The sequence below is a fragment of the Perissodus microlepis genome, chromosome 23 (genome assembly GCF_051167445.1).
Source record: "Perissodus microlepis isolate ML-2025 ecotype Zambia chromosome 23, ASM5116744v1, whole genome shotgun sequence".
Lineage (NCBI taxonomy): Eukaryota > Metazoa > Chordata > Actinopteri > Cichliformes > Cichlidae > Perissodus > Perissodus microlepis.
Genome location: NC_140482.1, coordinates 38,532,486 through 38,559,992, shown reverse-complemented (window position 1 = coordinate 38,559,992; position 27,507 = coordinate 38,532,486). Strand labels below are relative to the sequence as shown.

At 39.2% G+C, this 27,507-nt stretch overlaps 1 protein-coding gene across 1 annotated transcript in view; it reads right to left on the bottom strand.

Moving 5' to 3' along the window:
* agbl4 (AGBL carboxypeptidase 4) overlaps nt 1-27,507 on the bottom strand; it is a 346,701-nt gene that overhangs the window by 295,764 nt on the left and 23,430 nt on the right. The window contains exon 3 of the mRNA XM_084920463.1: nt 18,049-18,173. Coding sequence (XP_084776589.1) covers nt 18,049-18,173 — 125 coding nt within the window. The remainder of the gene's footprint in view (nt 1-18,048; nt 18,174-27,507) is intronic.

The following is a 27,507-nucleotide window of genomic DNA, read 5'->3' as shown; positions in this document are numbered from 1 at the left end:
TTTTTCATCTGGCAATCCAATGGACATGTCTGGGGTTGGCAGTTGCCAGGAGAACTGTACTTGTCTGACTGCACTGTGCCAAGTGTAAAGTTTGGGGGAGTTTGTTTTTCAGGAGTTGGGCTCAACTCCTTAGTTCCAGCAAAAGGAACTCTTCATGCTTCAGTATACCAAGACATTATGGACAATTTGTTGCTCCCAGCTTTATGGGAAAAGTTTGGGAATGTCCCTTCCTGTTCCAACATGGCTGTGCACCAGTGCACAAAGCAAGGTCCATAAAGACACGGATAAGTGAGTCTGGAAGTCCTAACCTTAACCCAACAGAACACCTTTAATTAGAGCAAGGCCTCACAAATGCACTTCTGAAAGAATGGTCCAAATTCCCATAAACACACTCCTAAACATCGTGGAAAGCCTTTCCAGAAGAATTTAAGCTGTTATAGATACAAAGGGTGGACAGACATCATTTAAACCCTATTGATTAAGAATGGTATGTCACTTAGATTCATATGCTTGTGAAGCTAGTTAAAAAAAACTTTTGGCATTAAAGTGTATTTGTAAACTCGAGGGTGAAACATTTAGTGAATACATATTAATATTAATGTTACCAATTCTTGACTTAAATGCATTGTACTGATTATAGTAGTATTGCACACATTGCACAAGTATAAGTACACACAAATATATGAATATATTTAGTTTTTTGGACTGTTTTCCATTCATTGATAAAAACCCTTTATTTCTATATCAACTTTAAGGCTTCTTATTTTCAACCTCAAAGTTTTAAACATATGTTGTTCTAACAGGACAGTCATAATGATCCAAACGCCCCCCCCCCCCCCCGAGTTGATTTGGTCCATGCCCTGTTACAGTAGGTGAAAACTAAATCCATGCCAGCTAACTGTGCCAGAACACAGTGGATAACACAAAATCTGTAGACAGGCTTTCCAAAGCCAGCGATCAAACATCTTTGCTGTCACTGACAAAATGAGAAGTCAAAATAAATATCTTGTGTGTGGGCTCAAAAAAAATCTTTAAATTCCACATTCTGGCTGACAAAATATGGTGTCAAATCGAAAAGACAAAAAAGGGCTAGGCGCCAAAATGAAAACATCCCATCCTATCGCTCACTATCAGTGAGCAATGGGGGCTGGTGTTATTCTAATAGGACTGTAATTAAAGCTTCCATCTCATCTCACTTGTGCGCACTCTGTCTGAAAACACATGCACACAAGCACACACTCGCGCACACATGCAGGGAATCACAAAAATGCTTTGTTCCTCCCGCCCACCTCAAGTCCATCAAGGAGTGTGCATGTGTGTATACGTGTGTGTGTTTGGGAGGGGGGGTTAAAATCATTCTTAATTACACATTTGTCACATGAAAAGCATTCTGCCTACTTTGTATGAGCTCTAGCAGTCTGATTAATTCAGCTATCCTCACATTCCAACTGCTCATTATACACCAAACTTCCACTCTTCACTGTCTTTTTTTATCTATGCCTTCCCCCATTTCATTTTCTTCCTTCATTCCTTTGGTTCTTGACATTTTTCAGGCTTTTCATTTTAGTGTACTGATGTATGCTTGCCAGATCCAGTAGCCACAGAGGCAAGCTTCTCCTTGGGGACTCAGGGTTTGACAGCACACATAGCCTGTCAGTGTTCACTGCTGGCTAATGATGATAGGACAATTAGAGTGGAGAGGAACAATCGGTTTCTTGCCATTTATGTAGCTCTCCAGCTATCATCTTCTATACAAACGTCCCTGATGTATTAGAAAGAATCAAATTTCTCATATAAAATCTTTACATACTGAGTTTTGGCTGGATCTACTCTGAAGCGACACACTGGCTGGCCACTTTATTAGGTTCGGCTTTCTCGTACCAATTTTGTCTTAATTCTTTGTGGCGCAGATCTAAGAAGGAACTGGAAACGATCCTCAGAGAGTTTGGTTCTTACTGCCATGACAGTATCACGCAGTTGCTGCAGATTAGTCAGCTCCACATCCAATCTACCCTTACACAACATGCCAAAGGTGCTCTGCTGGATTGAGATCTGGTGACCTTGGAAGTAGCAATCAGAAGATGGGTTGGGCTGTGGCATTTAAATGATGCTCATTTGGTACTAAAATAAACCCCACACACCATTACACTACCACGAATGGATCCATGCTTTTGTGTTGTTTACACCAATTCTGACCCTACCATCTGAATGTCCCAGGAGAAATCAAGACTCATCACACCAGGCAATGTTTTTTCCAATCTTGTTTACTGATTTTCATGAGCCTGTGCAAATGGTAACATTGGTTTCATGTTCTTACCTGACAATAGAGGAATCTGTTGTGGTCGTCCAGCAGCTTCAAGGTCCGACGTTGTTGTGAGATGTTTGTCTGCATAGCTAGCTTGTAATGAGTGGTTAAAGTAAAGTCAAATTTTATTTAGAAACAGTAAATAGACATGTCTTATTCACACACACACTTTTATTATGTCTAAATGCTTTCTATCCAACACTCACACTCTGATGAAACTCAGTCTTTAGCATGTAGGGACTGAAACACCAACCGATATGATTCCGATTGGTTGATGACCTACTCTGCCTCCTCAGCCACAGCCACGCCTTTATTTTGAAAGGCCGCATACAAATTTTACAAAGTGCTTTACAACAAGTTTTTAGCTGCTTTTTAAAAAACAGATCACCAAGTCCACAGATCTCAGTCTCAAAGGGAGAGAGTCCCAGACGCTTGGAAAAGCTCTGTCGCCCTTATTTCTCAACCTTGTATGATGTATTGCCAGCAGGCCCTGATCACATGACCTCAGGGACCTGCTGCTCATTTGAGTTACTGCTGCCTTCCTATCAGCTCAAAGCAGTCTGGCCATTCTCCTCTGACCTCTGATTCAACAAGGCATTTTCACCCCGCTGCTGCTCACTGGACATTTTCTGTTTTTCAGGTCATTCTCTGTAAACCCTAAACATGGTTGTGTGGAAAAATCTCAGCAGTTCAAAACACACATACACCAGCTCACCTCGCACAAACAACCATACTACATTCAAAAGTCACTTAAATCAACTCTCTTCCTTCATTTGAATTTTAGCAGGTCATACTGACCACAACTGCATTCCAACATGTTCTGACTTGCTACAATGTAATTGGTTGATCAGATATATGCGCCAAAGAGCAGTTGAACTAATAAAGTGAGTGCAATTTTAAAAATGAATAATAAAATGTTAATGGTAACAGTGCCCCCATAAGATACACTATACCCATTCTTACAGAAGCGCATTTGTGAGGTTAGACACTGATGCTGATATCTATATACATATAATTTGTCTTCCTCTTGGGGTTGTGTCCCATTTTGCATTGCATGGTGAGCAACAACAGCCCGCTGATTAGCAGTGCCGCCTCACAGCAAGAAGATTCTGGGCTCAAATCTGCTGGCTGTCTGAGGAGTTTGGAGAGAAACCGAGAAGAAAGATGTCCTCCACTTTTCAACCAAAAGATTTGACATAAAAGGAATTCACTTTCGAGACAACTTTTGATGAAACTTTCATCAGACAACTTTTCACCTTTCCCTGTTTAAGCAAATATCAACTTTGTTAGATGCAAAGCTGTCTTTTCAACATCTTTTCACAGAGCTTTTGCTGGGTGGGAAGACACCAATTAGTTGGTTATTTCTTACTAATCTGTGCAAATTAGTGTTCAATGTAGAGTCTTTTACTGACACTTTGACAAAGAATTTATACTTGCATGTGAAAATGCAGTTAAATCTCTTTCACGAGGAAAGGTCATGGTTTTAACTATATTTATTTTAGCAATACCACCACAATCCATGTTGACCATGAGCATTGTGGTGTAAAAGAAAGTCTAGCCCTACTTTTGTTGTGAAACATTGTTCATCTGTTTGAGCTATTTACATCCTTTGTGAGCTTACAGGAAAGCAGAGGTCCACTACATCCCAGGAGATGCTAAAACGCAGCATCACAAAGACAAACAACATCTGTTTACTCTCAAAACACTCTGTAGCAGAGCTGCTGCCATGGTGGAGATATCACACATGCAGGCTGAACAAAGCAGTGAGGTGTCTGTATCACACAGTGATCGCCAATCTAAATCGTGTTTTACAGAGAGGCCCTATAAGGTTTTCTTTGCTTAGAATCTATGAAAGTGACGGTCCTTTGTGAGAGTAGAGCCAAGCTTTGCAACTGTTGGACAAAAGTTCTGACCACAAAATTTATTTTGCTGAAAAGGTGGAAGAAGAAGAGAGTCCAGGTGTGTGAGAGAAACACTGATGTTTATTTAGAACCTGGCAGATTTCAAATGAATGTAGTTATTGTAGCTCTCCAGGTTATGATAATTTTACACTCATCACCTCCTGATTTCTTAGTGTTCTGCACAGTTGTCAGGCGTGCATATTTCAGAGCAACAAATGTTATTATTAGACAAAGATAAAAAAATCAAATCATCATTTAAAATTGATTTTTTTGTGATCTGAAACATGTAAGTTTCGCAAATATGCAAAAAACTAAGAAATCAGAAAGAGAGCTTGTTTTGGAAAACAAAAAACGTCTCATAAACCAACATATGAATGCTGCCTCAAGCTCTCCGGAAGGTCCCTGAGGCCTGAACGAAGCAAGAAACAAAAGACAAAAGACAAAAGAGATTTTTACCGGCTTCATATCAAACATCAGTTTTGCTGAACGCATTAAGAACTTGACAGCACACATTTTGGAGGTGGTAGAGAAGGAAAAGACCAAAACCATAAGACCTTACACTCTTTTATACTTTCTTGATCCTAAAATATCCATGATATGAAAAGTAAACAACTAATCTTGAAAAAAATATTTTTACTTTTCACTCCTGCAGAAAGCTCCTGATAGTTGCTCTGATAAATTGTTTGTTTCTTTGAGAGATTCCTGAATGAAAGTACCTATAGCTAGCTTGACACTAACAACTACAACAGCCACATTTTTTTGGAAATGCACCAGTGTGAAATAAACACATTGCATCACAGAGAATATCCTGACAGTCTCTTGCAGTTAAATACATGAAATACAACTGTGTGTGTTTTTGCTGATGTGCCCACCCATAGCAGGTTACCACCAGTGACACATGAAAGATTCATAGCAGATGTGACCAAAGCATCTCAGAACAGAACAGGAAGTTGTAATCCCCGGAGGCTCTGACACACACACACACACACACACACACACACACACACACACACACACACACACACACACACACACACACACACACACACACACACACACAGCCAGTGCCTACCAGACTGAATAATCACTGTTTTGTTTTATTGACATTTGGCTTGTGAATACATACCTGCAGACTCCTAAGATGGACAGAACAAAAACACACATTTGCGACCTCAGTCTTGATTTACAGAGTTGCACAATGTTGACAACATCTACCCCAAGGTGCTGGCAAGAGACAGAATTCTTCATGAGCCACTGGCTATCACACATACACATGGAAACACAGGCACTATACCCCTGTTCTCAGGAAACACATTATATCTTTCTATATCAGTGTATTAGTGACTAAGTATACATGCTCTTGCCACTAGAGAGACTATAAATGTCTTTCCTCAAAGCTTGCTCTTTGGGTGAGCAAGCAACATGCAGCTAGCTAGCTAACCCAGTGTCACTGACAGTGGGTTGGAGTAAATTAGTGCAACTAGTCTGACCTAACCACATGGGGTGTGAGAGCAGTCTGAGTATCTCTCCTCCAAATTCTGCAGCATTACCTGTCTCACTCACCTTTTTTTTTGTCTTCTAGCTACACAAAAACAAAAAGGTGAGATAAACTAATATAACACCCCCCCCCCCAGAAAGAAATAGAGAAAGATAAAAACCCTGTCTTTTAACCTCTATTTTACAATTTTGCAAAGACTCACAGTGCAACTGCATGATAACCAAGGCACCCCATCCACCCATGGTTAACTACTTGACAACCAACAACAAGACTGAACAAGACACTGGCTGTGATGCACTTTACTCTGTAGTCACAATTCAACATTGAGGGGATGGTCCTGAAGAAGCTCCGTTACACATGGTAATAATGCATCGGTTTAATTAAGAAGCTCTCTGATTTGCTTTCCTTACTTAAGATCGCTATACCTTCGTTGTCTGATAAGGACCATCACAGGAGGTAAAGAAGTCAAATTAGTAGGGTGTCTGTTTGCATTAATAAAAACACTGATGTTTAATACGAGTGCGCTGCTAACATATTTAACTTTTTATTTGTATCATTTTATCTTATGTAGTGAAAAATATTATACTAAATTCCAAAGAAATCCAAAGGCTGAGTATCTTCTCCAGCATTCTCAGCTCTTCGGATCCCTTTCACTGTAACATTCACACAAACTTCGCTTTTGCCAAGGATGTATTTGTCCACTGTAGTGGGCCTAACATTATGCAGTTGTTTTGTATGTACTAATCTAGTCTTACTGTTGATTTAATAACATGAGCACTAATTCGAGCCAGCAGCATTAAAATCAAATCAGTTAAATGATTCGGCCTAGCTAAGGATGAGGAATGAAATTTTCATGCGATGGCAGAACAGTCAGTTGTTGTTAATGCTGACTAAAGACAGCAACCGTGTTGTGCTGTATTCTATATTAAATAAGGGAAATAAGTTTATAAACTGCTGTACATTGAAAATAAACATCTTAAACTATTATTCCAGATTAACAACAGAGACACAAATAAGCTAGCAAGCAGGGAGAGAAAGATTAAAGATATAGTTTGATACAGCACGTGTTTAATGGGTTTAAGCCTAACAATCCCAGGTCAATATTTATTCTTATTAAAATTTCAGCAGAAATTGAAGTGGATGATGTAGAAATGTAACGAAAGCTGAAGCTCTGATCGTTCCAGTTATGTAGTGTGTCACTCACTGTGCAGTACACTGAAATGGGCCTTCATCTTGCTTGCTTAAACGATAGCTACTATGATGCTGTAAGCACACCAATAGTGTGTGACAACTGATGCTAACCTGACAGCAATATAGATTATATTCTCTGCTCAAAGCCTATTATTCTTATATCATTGAGGTACATCAATCACGTTTATGAAACTTATAAACAAAATATTTTGTGGAGAAGTGGTTGCTCCCTGTGAACTTGTAATCTTATTAGAGGTTGGTGTTTTGGGCAAAAGATCAAAAGATGTTCGTCTGAGGTTAAATCAAAATCCACAATCTCGAATCACAATCCTCCCCAAAGATTTCTGTAAGCTCAAAATCGTATGACTAGCTGTGGATGTGGCTGCCTAGATACAAAATCAATCACTTCAGCCTAAAGGTCCATTTCACTTAGGCTGGTGCTTGACAGGATCGGCTGGATTCCATTCTTCTGTGATGAAAGGCTCTGGTTATTAAAAAAAAAAAAACGCAGCACAACAGCTAAACAAGTCAGTTTTACTTTTAAAAATGTGTTGTTTGTTCAACCTCTTTGCCTCAGTCACACAATCACACCTGGTTGCTCAGGAAAAACGGTTGGCAAATGGTTGCTGGTGGTTTCTACCTGTCACAAAGAGGGCACTGCATAAAAACAACTGTAGCACCGTCCTGGTGGCAGCCTGTTGCAGCAGCTCTCTATGTTTGTCACGTTTTTTTTCCTTCTATTTATATCTCTATTTCTACACTTCATTTTTATACAGCTGCTTTGTTGTCTGTTGTAGGTATGCTGCTATGACAACTCAATTTGGATTTTCATTAATTTTGATTAATAAAATTTCTGTCATCTGATTCTGAGTGTTTGCAGACAAGTTGGCATCTTCCATGCAAACTATCGATCTGTTTGAGACCAGTGCAATTACAAAGCGTTTTTTTGGCGCAGTAACATATACCTCTTTGTATCCAATTTCACCTAGCAACTGCAAGCAACCTCCAGCCAAGTACCACTCACCAGACAGTTGCGGACACACAGTGTGCATATAGAGAGGAAGATCCTGGTGATGGATGGATGGATGGATGGATGGATGACAAAGAATACTACTGCAATGCACAACATTGCAGGCACTCTCATCAGATGGTGCATATTAGAATAGTAACTCGTCAGCAGCATCCCGAAACAATAAAACAGCAGTCGACAGACAGCTTAGCCCATCAGTACACTGTTAAATTACAGCCATCAGCACCCCCCTCCCCCTCTGGATCTAAACTCTCATCTCTAGCACCAGGAGAACAATCTGCAGAGTAATTAGCCTCCACCAACAGACAGTTACAGAGAGAAGGAGGACGTTTGGCTTGATTAAATTATTAAACCACAAACAAAAAACAAAAGCAGCATCAAAGAGGCACTGCGGCTCTCCTTCAAAGCTCCTCGCTGTTCCCTAAATACAGAATACAGAGAACGTCTTCTCCCAAGCCACTAGTTGGCATAATTAGCTAAATGTGTGCGTTTGTGCACGGGTGTGTGTTAGTGTGTATGTGTTTGCTGTGATTGGACCCATTCCTCCAACTGCTATCTAAAATAACCAAGCGGTTAACGACAACACGATGCCAGGGACCCTCCTACCGCCACCCCTCCCCCACAGCAACATTCGCACACATCACACACGTCTACACACGTACACATTAAACAATACTCTAATTACAACATTTATAACTCCCTCTTGCCTCGCAAGTCTCCCCAACCCCCAACCCACAAATCTGTGAATCTGGAATTGAATTTAGCCCAAGTTGAGGGCTGCACTGGCATGAAAAGACTATTTGATTAGAACGGCAGTTGTTTCATTTGTGGTGCAGCAGATTGCAGAGCCTCTCTATCCGGTGTGCAATCTGTATTCATTACTCGGTGTAAAAGGATGATCCATGTCCTGACACCAGGCTCATCATTTCATGCAGATGCACAGCAGCTCCACAAGGCCCTTACTGAGTCCCCATAAAATGCCTCCTGCTGAAACCTCGACAACGATCCTCTCGCTTACTTTCCATCTCTTCCCTCTTTATCTCTTTTCTCAATTCAGGCTTATTATCTTTCTCTGATTACTTCTTGGACTGAGATGAGCAAAGCTGGGATAAGTAGAGGATTGGTTGGCAAGTTTTATATTTACAAAAACTTTGCTAATATTTACAGTAAATAGCACTGTGTTGGAAACTGCCACCGATTTGCATAAATGAGCAGTATAAAATCAATAAACACTGCAAATTTATACAAAAGTGGAATGCAATTACTTTTCAGAACATTGCATTTAACTGTGCCAATATAGCAGGTAAAGAAAAAAAAGTTCATATATTAACAACATTATTACAAGCCCCTCCAGAAGCAGTTTACAGCATCTCACTGCTCTCATTTCTCATTCTGTTCCTTCCATGCCTTCCCCTTTTGCTTTTAATTCCATGCTGTGCTTTGCAACATTTTCTCTCCATTCAAGGACTGCAAAGGCCTGCTGGCTCCCTGCTGCAACAAGCCTCTAAGTCGAACCTTTCAAAACACAGGCAGCATTTTAAACTGCACTATATCTGTGCTCTTTATTTAGTGGGTGTACATACATGGGTACACACACATGGGTGTATATGTACTGTTGGTGGTTAAATTATTCAGTCCTTTAGTATATACATCTTAATGCATTCACCTCATTTAAACAGGCTGTGTGAACCAGAGGCAGTAGGAGACATGTATATTGCAATCATGGCAAGGGAAACTACTCCAGGGAGCATAGAGATGTTTTTTTTTACCCTTTTTATTTATTCTGTATTGTGGTGAGTCAAATGTAGTTTCACTGTCCATATAGTGAAGAACTGCAGTTTTAGATTATGACCCATGCTAGATATCTGCTAGGCTTCATCTCAACTAATTCGGTAAAGCCTAGCAGTCACTCAGGTCCATCAACACGTAGTAATGCAAACACTAAACCCTAATACAATTTAAACACCTTACTTATGACATTTTCTCCCCTTTATACATGTGACATAGAGTGAGATATTAGTTATTAACAAACCTTTTTTTTTTTTACCAGGCTAAAAAGCTTCAAGGCTTTACATGACAATTCAAAGAAGCTGCGGATCCACCTGCTGCAAATAAAATACCAAAAACACATTTTTGGCAGCATCTCACACTGTTGTAATGCTGGGTTGGCCAACTGATGATTATCCTGATGAATCACCCCGATGAATCACCCCATCTACAAACTCCCCTATGCCACTAAAATAGCTGACAAACATGAAAACTGAGGTTTTCCAAAAAATATCACGTTTACTGCCATTAATTAATATATTTTTGAAAGGAAGCCCTAAATGAGTAGGCTCACAGTTGAAACGGAAGTATTGGGCACATGAATTCAGTAATCCAGTTTTTAAAGGGTTTTTTTAAGTCTTTGGAAACTATGAGCTAAGAGCAATGCATAAGTCTCTGCTGTTTGAATAAAGAGAATCTAAACGCCTAATAAAAAAATGTGTCTGCTTTATTTCAAAACATGCCCTTAAGCTTTGTACCTCCTTTTTAAAGTGAATCAAGCTAAAAAATAAGGCAATGAATTTTGATAAGGAACCTTGCGTCAGCAGAGATAACCCAGGGAAAACTCATTTTGCTATCAGGAAGACAATTTGAAAATTCATTCTCTGCTGTTGTCATATCCTTTTGTCCATGTCATTATGAAGTGATCTGGGGAGCATCAGCTTTGACAATAAGGAAGCATGCCTTAACAGAAAAAGGTCGCTCACAAAACCCTACACTCTCTGACACAAACGTCTGATGCCTTGCATGTCTTTCAAAACCACACAAGTCTTTCCATAACTTCCTTATTGGGTGTGAAAGTAGGATCCTAAACTTTCTAGGCCCATGTGATGTGTTTGAAGTGAAATAATCCCTTTGGCAGAGTCAAATAGAAGCCAATGTCTCTCCTTTGGAGAATGTAAAGAGGAGAAGCTTAAAAATGAACTTTCAAAGAAGAGGACCACAACCACAGGACGCGTGCCTATCTACCTAGTGCCATATGCTGCAAAAAGAAAAGGCAATGCAAAGGCATACAAATGAAGGGGGAAAAAAGACAAGCAGACCTGTTGACAAGCAGCGTTTGGAAGTTTAATCCTACGGCTGTGTATCCACCAAACCCTCCCATAAACAGACCCAAAGTGGTCCTGCCACAAGAAGCTGCCACCAACCAGCTGTCTGCAGTGCATGCTCATGGACACGCTACGCCAGCAGCGATTAGCCCATGTTCGTCCGATGTGCTCACCAGAGACCTGTCTATGCCCTTGTTCCACTGTCACTGCTGAAGGACATCACAACTTAGACATGACAGTGGAGAGATGCAAGAACTGCAGAGAATGAGACAGAAGCAGAATAGACATGGGAGCTGGAGGGTCCCTGAACACCCCTGCAAACCTGAGAAGACAGGGGGAAGCACAGGTGAAGTTCAATGTGTTCATCAACACAGAAATTGCAGCAACAGTCCTAAAGCAGGACACTGTCAGCAGCTGATGGAAGAGCAAGCGTAGTTAAAAAATCTATTATCCAGACTGGCACTGATGTTATAAACAACAACCAGCAGCTGACTTTACAGAACTATTACTTCTCAGAAATACACCACTCCAAATGCTGCTTCTGTTTCTTCTGTATGGGAAATAATAATAATTTTAAAAAAACAATTAAAGTGCATCATATCCATTAGCCTGCTGGTGTCTACTCTCTCCTTACATTCTAGTGTTTCTCTCTATCTTTCATTCCTTCTACTTGAGTCTTAAAGAGGCCATATTATGCTCCTCAGGGTTTTGTTGGGAGTCTGGGCTTTTCTTCTCTTAACACATTTTCATATTGTTAGTCTGCCATTTTTACTTACTTGCCTGAGCTGCTGCTAACTCTAAAATATCTCAGCCAAGAGCACAGCACATCAAATGTTTTTCAAGCTCACTAAAGCCTGCAGCTCTACTCCAGCAAAAAAGGACACAGCACCAGTCCAACAGTGAGGTGAATGTTAACTAAATGTTCATATTTTATGTTTGACAACAGTAAAAAAAATCCCTGACTTGTGGAAAGGAAATGCTCTTTTCAGAACCACTGGACTTCATTCACAAAAATAAATTTTCACCTCGCAGAGATTGAGAGATGCTGGTCAGTTTGTGTGGCTTTTAGTTTGGATCTGAACTAGCTTATACGAGAGCAATCCCAAAAGTAAGGTCTCCTGTGGTTTTAGAAATACAAACAACCGTTTATTTTCCATAATATTTACATCACTTTAAAGCTTGAAGACTTATCTATTTTCCTACATAATGCATCGACCGAAATGGCGATTATGTAGGGATATAAATAAGTCTTCAAGCTTTAAAATGATGTAAATATCATGGAAAATAAACGGTTGTTTGTATTTCTAAAACAATAGGAGACCTTACTTTTGGGATTGCCCTCGTACGACAACATAGCTACATAACAACTCAAGTTATCACTGGAACAACAACTTCTATGATCAGTAAGATAGCTTATACACCAGTCAAAGTGAAAACACAAGCAACGTATCCAGGAGGAGGTCCTTAAAGTGAGGCCTTGAACAAGGAGTTCTGAACCAATGAAGAAATGCTTCAATAATGTAAGCTTAATAAAATACAGTACCGCAGGGACAGAGACGTAGCACTGGTAAATAAGCATTAGCGAAACAAAGTCATTAATGGCGTGGTGAGAGTTTTAACATCCTATTTAACTTTTTACTTCTCCCGTGACAAATTGCATAACATCACTAATTTGAACAGGTGAGCATTGTCTGAAAAAGTAAAGTAATGATGGCTCTTTGGGGAGTCTATATAACACATGGCCTATTCTTCTTCTGTTCATCCTCTTTCCTGATTATGGAGAGTAACTGCTCTACACTGTGCTTTCCTGGGACAAGTGAGGCTTACAAATCACCCCTGCAGCAGTTGGAGGAGTTGAAGGCGCTCGGTGCAAGGTTTTACTGCCTGTCTTCTATGAATGGCTCCCTTAAGGCTCCTATGATAATAGCTCACAGCCGTGCCCTTCACGGAACCTGACATCAAGTACACCCCTACAGCTGAATGGGAAAGCATATCAACTTAGTCAATGGAGTTTCATATCAACTCACCCACTGGTTTCTGATGGTAACATAGGCAGAAACTGGAATGACATCGTGGTAGCTAGAAGTTACATATCAGGTAGAAATTCACTCAGTATGAAACTTTTTTCAAAGGTCCTATCTCACTGGCTTCTTGCAATTTTTACTTGAAGAAGACTCCATACATCAGACAACTTTGATTTTAACTCAATTTACTTAATTCCTTATGTATTGTATAATTTCTTTTCTCCTTTTCCCCCCTACTTGCTTATTATTAGTGAAAACAAAGACAGCAGTTACTAGTCTCTGATCTTGTATGTTGTATTTCGTTGTCGTGTAGTCTGCCACAAGCCCTGCAGTCATTCCAAATATATGAGACAAATTTGCTCTAATTCTGCCTGCTCTGCAGACAACTGGGAAACACTTTACAGAAATTATGAAGCACAAAAAAAAACAACAACCAAAACTGAATAATAAATGAGTCCATTTCAATCGCTTATCAAGTCACATGTTGGTCACATCACTAAGAATACGCAGTCATGCATATTTTTCATGCTTTCGCACATGCTGCTGTTTATTAGGTCTAACGCATGCTATGTTCATCATCTCTGCTTAGCATGTTAGCAGATGAGATTTGTAAAAGACAGTTGAGACTGATGGGGATGTCATAAGTTCTGCAGGTACATGCCCGCTGAGAGGAATATGAACCTAAATAATTTCACAGCAATCCATCAAATAGCTGTGACTTCCAATGCATCTAAATTTCATACACCAGCATGTGGTCTCTGTCTAATATCTGGGTTTTTCCTGCTGCAAAATGAGTCTTTGAGAAATCAATATAAATGTATTTTAAGTTAAAGTAAATTAAATTTCATTTTAGAATAAGGGTAAGGTTAAAGCCTCTTTTGTGGGTGCTCATTTTAATATAAGCAGGAAATTAAAACTTAATTTAAATCACGTGAAGCTTTCATACAGGTCATAGTAAGTAAGGGCTCGTGTCGTTTCATGTGTTTCAGTAATACACAAACTTTGTACTTTTTGCTTTGAGAAGAAAACAATTTTTGTGCACCTCTCCTGAAAAATTAACACTGCTTCAAACAGTCACATGGCCCACTCATTGCCACCAACATAACCAGAATTGGTCTTAACTTTCAGAGGTAAGTGAGTGGTTCGATAACCACACAAAAAGGAAGGACATACAAAAAAAGAGACATTCATCCATCCGGCCATCCATCATAACCGGTGCTACGGTGAAGCCAATTTCCACAAAGCTGCTAAGCTGATTGAGGCAGACCAAATCTGTTTCACCAGCTTACATTCCTTCAAAATGGCCATCTCACTTCCAATATCACGGGCTTTTACTGTTCCCCATTCCCTTGGCTCAGGCTGAGAGTTAGCAAGGCTTAGCTGGATGAAACACTCCAACAGCCCAGTTCTTCCCTGGAACCCACTGATATCTCTATAGCACAGCCTCTCCCCCATACTATAGCTGCACTTAGCTGGTTTATTTACTCATGCTATTATTCTTTCTCTATTAAATTTCTCAGCTTTATTTTTTTGCTTCATGTCACAACAATATTGCAATCATTAGTATATAAAGTAAAGATTTATGTGAATTCTGATGATTCCAGGCACACAGACACAATCTAATCACACTGCCTGTGTATACATACGCACACTCTGACAAAATGCAAAGGCAGCACTTAACCACAACACCTTCCACTGGAGTAGATTAAATTCACACAAGACCTTTTTTGAAGAAGGAAATTGGACAGATAAGAAACCGTTTTTTAATGAAAAAACACTTTTGTGGGGGTCTATAAAGAAAGATCGAGCAGGGAGGTGCAATAGGGATAGATGTTCACCTGTTTTTGTCACCTCTGTGCCTGCTGCATGCATGCACCACAATATACAGCATATTATTATCTATGATATTTATAAATCTCCAGTCATTACAGTGTCACATTTCCCTTCCCTGTCCCTTTCTCTCTGTCACTGTCTCACACATTTTCTGTCATTTGGCCACAACAGCAAATATCCTATTGGCCCAGGCTGCAGGCTGCTGGTGCTGGTCTATCTGGTCCTGGGATCGATCCGGCTCCAAGCCGAGGCCTCCCATTCATCTCAGTGCCATAAAATGTGATTAGTGCTGACTACAGCACTGCGGGGAGATGGGCTGATAGGCCTGATAGCCTCAGATAGACTGGGCTGGACAAGCTACAGGAAGACAGCAGCACGCTGTGGATCCCTCCTTGCCATTCTCTATGTTTTGCTTTCCTTTTTTCCTTCCATTGTCACTTTACATTTGCTTTTTCCTCACTATCTTTTTGCCAGTCTCTTTCCTTCTTTCTATCTAATCAACTCTGTCTTTATATCTAGCTGTCTCCAGACTGTCTGTTTCTTTACTTTATCTCATTTTTTTCTACACCTGACAAGTACTGCTGTGCTGTGCACAAATTACACTGCAGCAGTCAAACTTAAATGCCAATATTGTCAGTTTTTCCGTCTTTTTATTCTGCAATGTTATATTCAAATGATACAAGAAGCCTTCATCCCCTTAAACCACACACGGTGCACACACACGCGGTGTATCTCTTTGCCATGTGACCACGTCTGTCAGCCAATCACCAGCTCCAAGCTTGCCAGCGGCAGGAAGTTTGGAGGCTGTGACAAGAAGTGAGGTAGTAAATTGAAGATTTCCTCTACCACTAGCTCTGAGGGGGAAAAAGTTTCAACTTTCAAATGAAAAATGAAGTATGTAACATTCAGGGAAGTATTGCGACAAATTACGCTGCACATGTTTAGGTGTGGACAAATGATAGAATATGACATATAACTGTGGATGGAAACTGATAAGAATTTAGCGTTTCAGACTGCATTATCAATATCACCTATCAATTCAGTTCCTTATCGATTCTCATTGGTCTCTCATTCGCTCGGCTTTGAGAGTCACCGCCATCGCTAAGCAGCATATCAAAGACATTACATCTGTGTAAACTAACTGCATGCTGTATGGTCAAATGTTTCTGAATGCTGGAGGTATTTTCCCTCTTCGTTGTGATGAGTGTAATGTGTAATGTATTACACATATTACACAGAATACTTTTCTTAAAAGTAATGCAGTACTTTACTCAATTACTCCCAGGGGAAAGTAATTTGTTATACTATTAGACTTTAAACCTGCAGGCTACAGCCCCACACACCACCACAAATCCCTATCCTAATAAGAGTACATATATGATCTTAATCTTAGTATTTAGGTAGGAACAAAAAGCCGCCAGCGCCAAGCAAAGGTGAAATCCAGCCCACAGAGACTTTAAAGGGATCGCCACGGCAATTCTACTTTAGAAACATGAACAATTAGAATCGAGGCTGCAGCTTCATCACTGCCTTTGTTACCTGTTAAAGTTTAGGGTCTGGCTGCTGGGCTGGGGTCGGCATTCACTCAACTATTAGGAGCCATTGCTCAACAAGAACCCATTGTCAAGTGTTATCCTTACAAATAACACAGTGAAATTATATCATACAGAAATAAAATATTATTTCATACCAGTAATATCTCTTGCTCATTAAAACCTTGTTGGTATCTACAAATAAATAAGCACACGACCCCTGAACAATGTTCCAGTGAAACACAGAATCTAGTAAGTTAACTTTACTTAAAACTAAAGTTAACATTTTTGTGCATAACAGATAAGAAATACTGAGAACCACATATTTTGTTATGTCCTTTAGCATAATCCTGTTGAAAATAAAGGACCAGCATTTAGGATAGAAAATGGTAGTAGCAATCATAGTACTATATCACATGCTTACTTGTGGTTCTTGGGGTATTAATAGTAAAACGGGAGTCAGAGCCTTCAACTTTCAAGCCCCTCTTCTGTGGAACCAGCTCCTAATTTAGATTTAGGAGACAGATACCCTCTCTATTTTTAAGATTAGGATTAAAGTTTCCTTTTTGATTAAACTTACAGTTAGGGCTGGATCAGGTCCCCTGAACCCTCTCTTGGTTATGCTGCAATAAGCCTAGGCCGCTGGGGGCTTCCCATGATGCAGAGTTTTTCTCTACTCGCCTCTTTTTACTCTCTATATGTTTATACAACACTTTGCATTTAATCATTTAATCATGGGCCCTGAGCCTGGCTCTCCCATAGATTTCTTCCTGAAGTTTTTCCTTCCCACTGTTGCAAAATGCGTGCTCATAGGGGGGCTGTCTGACTGTTGGGGTTTTCTCTCTTTTATTGTAGAGTCTTTACTTTACCTTACCTTTAACAGCCTTGAGGTGATTGTTGTTGTGATTTGGAGCTGTATAAATTTTACATTTTTGGTTTCCTTGGGTTAAAACAATTGCTTATATCTATATGGAGTTTTCTTCTATCCAGTTTGCCATGTTTTGCTACAGTAGCTCAGAACAGACAAACCAAACACTGCTTCTTGAAGAAAGTTAGCATTATTTCTTTAAAATAAAGGCCACCAAACAGGAAGTGGCAAACAGTTGGTTGCAAATTGCAGCTACAATCTTTACTCATAATAAGATATATGTAATATTAAAGTAAGAAGAGAAGTTGATAGTGATGCAAATATTGCTGTAAGTTTATAGTTGTGTGAGTCTACACCTAAAAAAAATCTACATTAACCCTTTTATGCATGATTTATGATAACCTCAATCAGGATTTTTTTCCTCATATATTTATTCATCTTTAGACATAAAAAAAAGATTTTTGAACTTTTTTTTTTAAAATGTGTACTATTTATAGAGTTTTTTACATGTCTACTTAGGTGGACAACACACGTTTTGACAGTATGGAGTGGCACATCAGTGTCCAATGTAGTGGTTTATGTGCAAGTATACCATCAACACTGACACAAATACAAGAAAACAGCCTTTGAATAGCTGTCCACTATAATGACCATTATGCGTGAAAGGGATAAGTTAGATAGTATTGTCTATTCTAAATTAATTAATAAGTGAAGACGTGGGTGCATACAGAGACAGCCAGCAAACACACTAAAAGGCCAAAGCACGCTAACCTGTGTCTCTCGGACATTCTCCACAGTGAAGTTAAACCACACTCTGAATCGGGGGTTGCAGGTGTCAGGCCGGATGAAGAGATCAAATTCAAACTCACTGATGTAGTCAACACGACCCAGGTTCCCTGAGGGGAAGAAAAAAACAACTTAGATTGGCATGTTGTAGAACTGATCAGTGATTTGCTTCTTCAGTATTGCTAAATCCTCTCAGTCGATATACACAAAACTTTACAGAAAGACAGGCAGGCAATCTCAAGACAAGATAATGCTGTAGAACAGCTCCTTTTAAATCTAAGATGTGCTTTTAAAGACACGTGTTCACATTAAATGTCATGCAGACACACAGGCCAACCTGTTTTATCAACAGCCACCCAAATATGCATATTATGTGACCAAGTCAAGGTTTCCTATTCCTCAGTGAATTTATGGCAGCCCCGCACAATAGCAACACTGACCATCATATATTGACGTTCTATTTTTTCTGCTATTGTACAATAGCAGAGTGAGTGAAATCTTTTCTCAGTGTAGAGCTGCTTGAAACATGCACAGCATCTGGATCAAAGAAGTGATCAATTGTGGAAGGAAGGAGTGTCGTAAGCTCTTCTTGTGCTGAGAAAACAGCTGGCTCTGTATCATAAACACCTCGGCAACAATTTTTACAATACTGATGCACTGAAATTGACAATCACAAGTAGGGCTGTGCCATATCATACCGTTCACGGTAATACTGGTATAATGTCGGGCAACGATAAGAAAATGAAATATCGCGATAGAATATGGGTAAAACGTGCATGTGCAGTGCCTTTGTTTTCATATGCACATGGCCTAAAAAGCATGGCGGCGACGGAGAATGAGAAGGGCGAATTGTTGAATGAAACAGATGAACCAGAACTGGTTTGTAAAAATGCTGCAACTTCAATGGTGTGGAACTGGTTTAGCTTTTGTCTGTCAGATACACAACAAAGCACTATTTTTGGTAGAGCATGCTAGCGGGCCGTCGTTATTACCGTGTTTTTTGGAAAATACAACACACTTAAAATCAATCCTTTTTTCTGAAAATCGACAGTGCCCCTTATAATCCCGTGCGCCTTATGTATGAATTCTGGTTGTGTTTACTGACCTCAAAATGATTTTATGTGTACACGGCGCTCGAAAATCTGTCAAATGTGTTAGTACGACTTTGCTAAGCTACGAACCCGCACCGCTTGATGGATTGTCGGAGCATTACGGCTATCGTTGGCAGGCACCTCGCAGAGTGATACGTACTGTGCTTCAACATAATATTACCGTATTGTGTGTGTGTATAACCTCTTTTTAAGTTTTGTGGATATTATACATGGTTATGCTGAGGATATGTCGGCTAATTTCCACTGGAAATGCCTTTCGGTTAAACTGTCAGCAAGGAATTTGCATTTGCACTGTTAAATTTTCATATAACTTTAATGCACATAAAAAAACAGCTGCTTGTTTACGTGAAAATACATTGATGGGCTTTTTTGCACTAACAAAGTTGTAGAGTTGTAAAGTATTTTGTCTAGTGTCAATTATATTGTCCGTCATCGCAAATTTTCAAATGTATATCGTGATAAATATCTTTGGTCATATCACCCTGCTCTAATCACAAGTTAGTCTATGGTCTTAACTAGAGGTGGGAATCACCATACATCCCACGATACGATATTATCACAATACTTAACGCACGATACGATATTATTGCAATTTTTTAAAATATTTTGCGATATTCAGATTCTGTACATAAAGGTAAACTTTATCAATATTCATTTTATCTAATATCAAAGTCTCACTCTCAGTCTTTCTCTCATTTCAGTCAGTTTTATTGTTGACAAACTTGAACGGTTTGTATTACAGTCTAGTCCAACTTAACTGATTGCAACCATCTGGTACAATTATAGCTATTCTGAACTATGCAATTTATGAAAACTATGCAGCCCATTCAGCAACTGAAGAACTTGAAAGTAAATTAAAACAAAATATAATTTTACATTAAATAAAAAAGTTTTAAACTTAATTAAAATAAAACATGTCTTAAATTAAAATAAGTAAACTGTAATGTTTATTGCTGCCAAAAAACAAGTTAAACACATTTGGACAGTGAAGGAATGTCAGGATTCTTGCTCAGAAAAAGGAGCTGATCAACATGCTCTGAAGTCAGTTCCAGTCCACAAAAACTTTTTTTGTAACAAAATATCGATTTCTGCTGTCCCTGTATCGATACATTATTAGCAAACAAAATATCACGATACTACACAGTATCGATTTTTTCCCCCACCCCTAGTCTTAACAAAACCCTCTCAGCATCAGAGACCCAATACTTCCAATAGGGTATTAACAGCAGCTATACTATGACGTAACTATGAGTTAATGTTAGAGTACAGATGAATTATGAAATCAACTGCTTGTTCATCTGGTTAAGTTTAATTCTGAATGTTACTTATGAAAGTTCTCTCTCTCTCCTGCTGAATAATAGTAAATATCACTGGAATGCACTCTGCCTGACGAAGCAGCAGGTGGGATTACGCTCCGTATTTTTCTGCATTTAAAAGTATCTCAAACCAACTTAATGCTCAAGTAGAATTACTCTCAGACATTTACTGCCATAGGTATGAGAAACAGAAAGACCACAGGGTGTTCAAGCAATCCATATATATTTATTTATACTATTCACAGCAAAAATTATAAGAATAAAATACATCCAGATGATCAGTGAAATATAATTAATCCACTGGGAAATACATTCCATATTCTAATTCTCACAGCTGTCTTTAAGCTGGGTGGGTAGTAGCTGATTATAAGACAGGCTTTCTAAATATAGGGGTCATGTTTCTATTCTAATTCATATCTGCACACATTAATTGGAAACCCTTATGCACAAATTATTGGCTGCCAGTGTAAAAGCTAAAAAAAGAGCTAAAAGTCTGTTAGTCTTCTCAATAATAATAATGACTATATAACAGTTTATTCTTAACTCAATAAATGTGACCAATCATCTCTGTGATTTTAAGTATTAGAATGTAGTGCAGCATACGAGCAACAGCTGATCAAGTTTGTTGGGAACGTGTGCCGACCACTAGGCTCCACCTCCCTCGCAGCTTTATTTCAGGGCGTTGGGGTACTGCTGACCACCTGGTGGCAGGTAGTACCAAAGCAGCAGCACGCACACACTGACACAGCAGATTATAGACAGATGGGCTAACTACCACACTGTCAAAGCAGATCCCTCTCCTTCTGCCATCGGACAGCTAATCCACCAGTCAGCTTGTGACACACACACACATGCATACAGAGACCACACACCCACTTTGCTCTGCTCCACTGAAACTATAAACAGACGTGCCATCATTAAGTTATATAGGACTGCAGAAAATCACCAGGTGCACTGACAAATAAACATTAATACTTCCTATGAAACTTTGTTTCGTGATGGGGAAAAAGTGACTTTTTGGGATACAATTCATTTGATTCTGTTCTCCATTTATAGTGCGTCTCATTACACTAGGTCTTTGTTGTAGGCCTTTATGTTCAGCCTCATTGGCTCTCATGACCTATAGTCAACGAGGCAAGTATTTTTAAGTTATGTCTGATGACACAAGATGTGAGGCAAAAAGAATCCGTGAAGAAAGGGAAGTGAAAGTGAATGCAGCATTCCTGTAATAGCAAAACTGAGCACAAGCAAAACATTCGCTCATGTCACAGCTATAATGTAAAGTTTTATTTCAATTCATACAGCACATAATGGAAATGCACAAGCAGTAAGAAGCAAACTGCCTGGTGTTATTGTGAAACAATAAGCTGATGACTGATTCGTATTTACATTTAAAGCCTGGCGTCCAATAACAGCTTCCACTAATGGTGAGTGGCATCTCATTCCAACACACCAGCGCAGGAATGAAAATCTGTCTTTGTAGACCACTAGTCTGATTAGGGAGTGTCTGGGAAAAGCTATGACACAGTATATAAGTCTTGTACTTCATCTGCTTATTCAACTGAAATGTGCTGAGTCGAATTCATAGAGTATAAATCCCAAGAAAGTAAGGCAAGAGAGACAATAATAAATGTAGACGTGCAGTCTGCGGAAAGGAGAGAGAGGCAAAGAGTGTCGATTCATGACCTTTATCGTGTCCAACTTACAGGTGCTAAAAGAAGGATTGCAAAGAAAGTCAGAAGGTGTGTATTTAGCTGTGCATGTATAAAGAGAACTACACGCACCAGCTCTGTTCAGCCAGTTTAGGAGGAAAGATTATAGAAATACTGTCACAAAAAAAAGGTGGAACAATTAAAAAAAGACAAACAAGTGTTTCTAAGATGACCTTTTCTTGTGATCCCCAAATTATTGTCAACATATTCTTTGAGGGAAAATATTTTCCATCAGTCTTTTGTACATTTTTTTCCCCCCCAAAAAAAACAATTTCCAGAGTAGACTTTTTTTAAAGTATTTAACCAAAGGGGAAAAAAAGTTTACTGTACATCCTGGCACATTTATCACGTGTTCATGACAACAGTGACCTGTAGCAATATGGAATGAAATATTTCGAAAAAAAACCCTAAATTCATCACATGAAAAGCACAGCTCTTTGGGGGGTAGGCAAGCATGCACTAGGTTTCTCACACTAAGCTATTACAAGCTGAGGGTTAAACCAGAGCTGGCTGCAGGTAGAAATCAGTAACATAGACACATTAGATAGACAGCAAAGCAGCGCCATCTCCAAACAAATGTGACATTAAATCGATCGTCTGTCATACCAACATCACAGCTATTCATAGAGGCAATGCTGCCAAATACAGCCTATTAGAACAAGTTAATAATGGCCTCCAAAGGTCATCCCTTCTATCAGACTCTTAATAATGTTATTCAATATTGAAAACCCAACCATTCTCTGAGGGCATTTTAATTATTTATTTGGGGTCATTACTCTTTTAAGATTTTATACTTATTAAGTGCTTTTAAACCATTATATGAGGGATCAATAGGTTGATTTTTTTTCTCTCTGTTGTGATTAGATCATTACTTACTACCAACATTACTTAACCGAACAGTTAATTGGAAATAAACTAAAAATGATGCCGAGATTTTTCCTTTAAAGCGTTTAAAATTTAAATACGTGGCTTAATGGCCATGACCACAATTTCGTTTGCTTTCTCAGGATTCAGAGGCTCCACTATAATTCCTTATTATGGACAAATTTTTACAAAACACTGCACTGAAAATAAAGTGGATTATAGTAGGTGGATTGTAGTCTGGCTCAAAATAAACATTGTCTTAGATAAAGAAAGAACATATATATAAATATATATGTTCTTTCTTTATCTAAGACATTGTTTATTACAAACCAGGCTATAATATATCTATATATCTATATATAGATTTGTAGCACACCATTTGCACAGGTTTCCCAGGATTTTTGCCCGTGTATTAGTTTGCTAACAATAAGTATTAACATTTCTAGTTGATGAAAGCCATCAAAACCCAAACACACTATGCAATAGCTAAACTTCTGCACAGGAAACAGATACTAAACTAATAGTGGTCCACTGCTGTTTATGAATACAGTATCACAGTTAGCAACAGTAGCCCTGGACTGCTGGGTTATTGAGCCTAATGCTCTAAGGCCTGACGTGAGAGATGGCTGCAGCATGAAGTTTAGAATTACATGTTCAGCTCGCAGAGCAGTAGGGATATGACACACCATTGATCCCCGTTTTAATTTTATGGTGGCTACCTCCAGATTCAAACGCTTTGGTAGGCTGGTAGCCTGACCCTTTTAATCAATCCTATATCATTTTGTATTTAACCAGCATTAACGGCTAGCTGATTTTTCTGAAATGCCCACGGAAAGCATTAAAGATAAACCAGATAAATCTAAAATAGGTTATGCGGATCACGTATGATGTTCTAAAGAGATTCCAAGTACACCAGATTTGTCAAAAATTATTTTAGCTTCTTTATGAAGCAGGCAGATTGTTTAAGTGTAAGAGAAGCTAATGAACTCCAGACTGCGAGAAGATGAGAAGGGCGAAAAAAATGAAAACAATTTCTAGTCCTTGAGATCTCTTGCATAATTCCTCTTGAGTATCATCTCTTTCTATATTCTTTTTCATTGGTGTCTTGGCAGGTTATGTTGAATATCAATCTTCGTCCTTGAGGGAAAACTAGCGCAGCGTTTAGACATTAACAAATTGGTTTTCAATGAACAGCTTAGCCCTGCTGGTGCAGCCCAACAAAACACAATTGCTGGTTCTCAACAAGATTTTACACATGACAGTTTCTCCTTGAGGAAAACCCTGAACAAAACCCTCCGTCTTTCTCTATACTTGTATGTTTTCCCCCCGATTCTCTTCGCCTTCTGTGTCTCTCAATGTCTCACACAAACAGGAAAAATAAATAAGAAAAACAGAAAAATCTGACATATTTTTCAGCAAGGGTGTAAATGACCAGACACTATATGTTGCAAACAAAAGTATCAGTGAAATGGGTATGAAACCTGCATCATTACACAGGGCCATAGGCAAGTAAACAGGGTGCAAGCATGACTTGGCCAAGTGGACAGTCAGTCATTCACACATGGGCTCACAGAGTGTGTGTGTGTGTGTGTGTGTGTGTGTGTGTGTGTGTGTGTGTGTGTGTGTGTGTGTGTGAGACAGAAAAAGAGGGAGCTGGAGAGGGAGCAGAAGAACCTGGCTAATGTAATCCCATTACAGAGGTACAAGAGGGAGCAGTCACAGTGCTCAGCCCACACAATGGGCCGGCCTGCAGCCTGTAGCTATCCACTGGATGGATGGTTTCTGCCATGCAGATGGATCATCATACAGCAGCAGCAGGCCTGCCCGCCTCAGGCCTGAGGTGGAACTCACTCACACAGCCAGCCATTAGAATAGTAATAAGCAGTTGTTTCAAAATGAAATAGACTGTGTAGTTACAGTGTATCCTCCTTAGCAGATGTAAGGAGTGCCATGTCCTATATGTTAGTTTAGCTACGTGAATTACACACACACACACACACACACACACACACACACATATATATATATATATATATATATATATGGATTATCTGAAGTTGTTCTATTATAAGAGTCTTTGTTTCTGATATATATATATATATATATTAGGGGTGCAACGATACACAAAATTCACGGTTCGGTTCGATACTTTGGTGTCACGGTTCGATATTTTTTCGATACAAAAAAATGTTCATGCTTTTTTAATTTGTCATTTATTAAAATTATAAATATATATTTTAACTCAAAAGTACAGCTTTTAAATTTAATGTTGCTGAAACAACAAAGTAATAAAAAAATCTGATCGAGAAATCACTCATCTTTGGAAAAGAGAGTTTATTACAGAGAAATGGCTCTTTCCAAAATAAAAGCTATACTATACGCTTCTTCTGGGCTATACTCTCAGCAGCATATTAAACATATCAGGTCCCCATAAGGAGAATCATGTGCTAACGGCTGTCTAAATGACTCCGGTTAAGTTTGTAGCATGCGTGCTTGTTATTTTTGTCTGCTTCCACTTGTCTTTGCACTAGGATGATGTCGGAGTAAATGTGCAGTCATATTCGTTGTGTTCCCACTAGTGCTGTCAGCGTTAATCTGAAATGACTTTAACGCCACAACACGGCAAATCTCCGTTAACGAGCTACCGCGGATCGCCCCGTGCGTGCGGCTGGACGGCGTCAACACATTAACGAGCAAACTGCGCTAACGCACTAGTTCCCACCCATGTAATTGAGCATTGCGTGGCACATCCGACATACTGTTTTACTTTTGTCCATGACGCGCTTACCTTCAGGGTCATATGTCACATGAAAACCAAAATAGTTCCAAACGCCACATCTGAATGAGGGTGGGGGAGGTTCAATTTGCCATGTTGCAAGGAGAGCTTAACTTCTGTCTCGCTAGCTTGCGCTGCGCTCAGTGAATCTGCGTTCGACTACTCCGCCTAGGCTGCACTGTCGAGCGCAGATCCACTGAGCGCTCAACACAGACAGCATCGTCAGAAGGAAAGTTGATAAAATAAATTAAACATTTTGTATTGTTCGATACATATGCGTACCGAACCAAAAGCACTGTATCGAACGGTTCAATATCGATACGAGTATTGTTGCACCCCTAATATATATATATATATATATATATTTTCGATTTTTTTTGTATCGAAAAAATATCGAACTGTGGCACCAAAGCATCGAACCAAACCGTGAATTTTGTGTATCGTTGCACCCCTAATATATATATATATATATATATATATATATATATATATATATATATATATATATATATATATATATATATATATATATCTCAGAAACAAAGACTCTTATAATAGAACAACTTCAGATAATCCATTCAGTTTCTTTTGCCAGGCACAGACAAGGCAGCAACTGTGTTTAAAACGCAGACTATAGATTACAACAGGTCTGAACTGCTGAGGGAGACCAGCCAGGCACCTATTTAAACTTATTTTTTACTGAGTTCCATTTCATTATTGGAAAACACATCAGCTTTTCCCCCCAGCTGCTCTGTGGTGTGAGGAAGATTCCTGGACACAGAAGAGGGGGACCGATAAAGATAGAATTGATTCCAGCCAGCAGCGGCGACAGCCACAGTGTAAGGGGCTCAGTTAAGACCTGCAGCAAAACGTCTGGTTTTGCTCTGTCTCTCTCTCTTCTTCCAGTCTAAAGGCAAATCGTCACTGAGGCAACATCAATCTCCTGCCTCATGACTTCTCAAAGCATGCCTTCTCCCCTGCTGCCTTATCACTTCATCTTCAGGCAAGATTAAAGAGGTCACCTCCAAGTTTCCACAATCTAACTAACTAACACGTATAATAAACTGCAGCCTATCGTATAACCTTAAAAGGATGGTTTCTGTTTTGTTTTGTTGGGATTTTTTTAAGTTAAAGGACAAGTTCAAGCTTTTGCGGTATAAACATTTACATAACTAACGCATCTTTAAACATATTTGTCCATATAGTAAATATGAGGCTACAGCAAGCAGCCAGTTATCTTATCATTGTCTAAATGCAGAAAGAAAGACACAGTCTGGACTTGTCAAAAGCCAACATTAAAACTTAAAACTTCACAATAACACAGTATAAAAACTACACATTATAAAGCATATGTAAGCTAGTAGTGTGTATCAAATTCATCATTTTTAAAGTATTACTTCTAAATTAATACCTACATATACAAATGCTTTTCTCTTCATTAATAAGCTCACATATAACTTGTTTAATGACAGCATTTTTACACTTCATAAATTAAGGAATTACCATTTCTAAATTAAGAATCATAACAACTACAATTGCCAGTCTTGGTAGCCGGGGATCAGTCCGCCAGGGCCTCCACTCCTGGCCGCCGACCGGCACACAATGCACCCGACCCCTACGGCGCCTTTAGGAACAATGTGGTTTTCGTCCTGGTCGCGGAACAC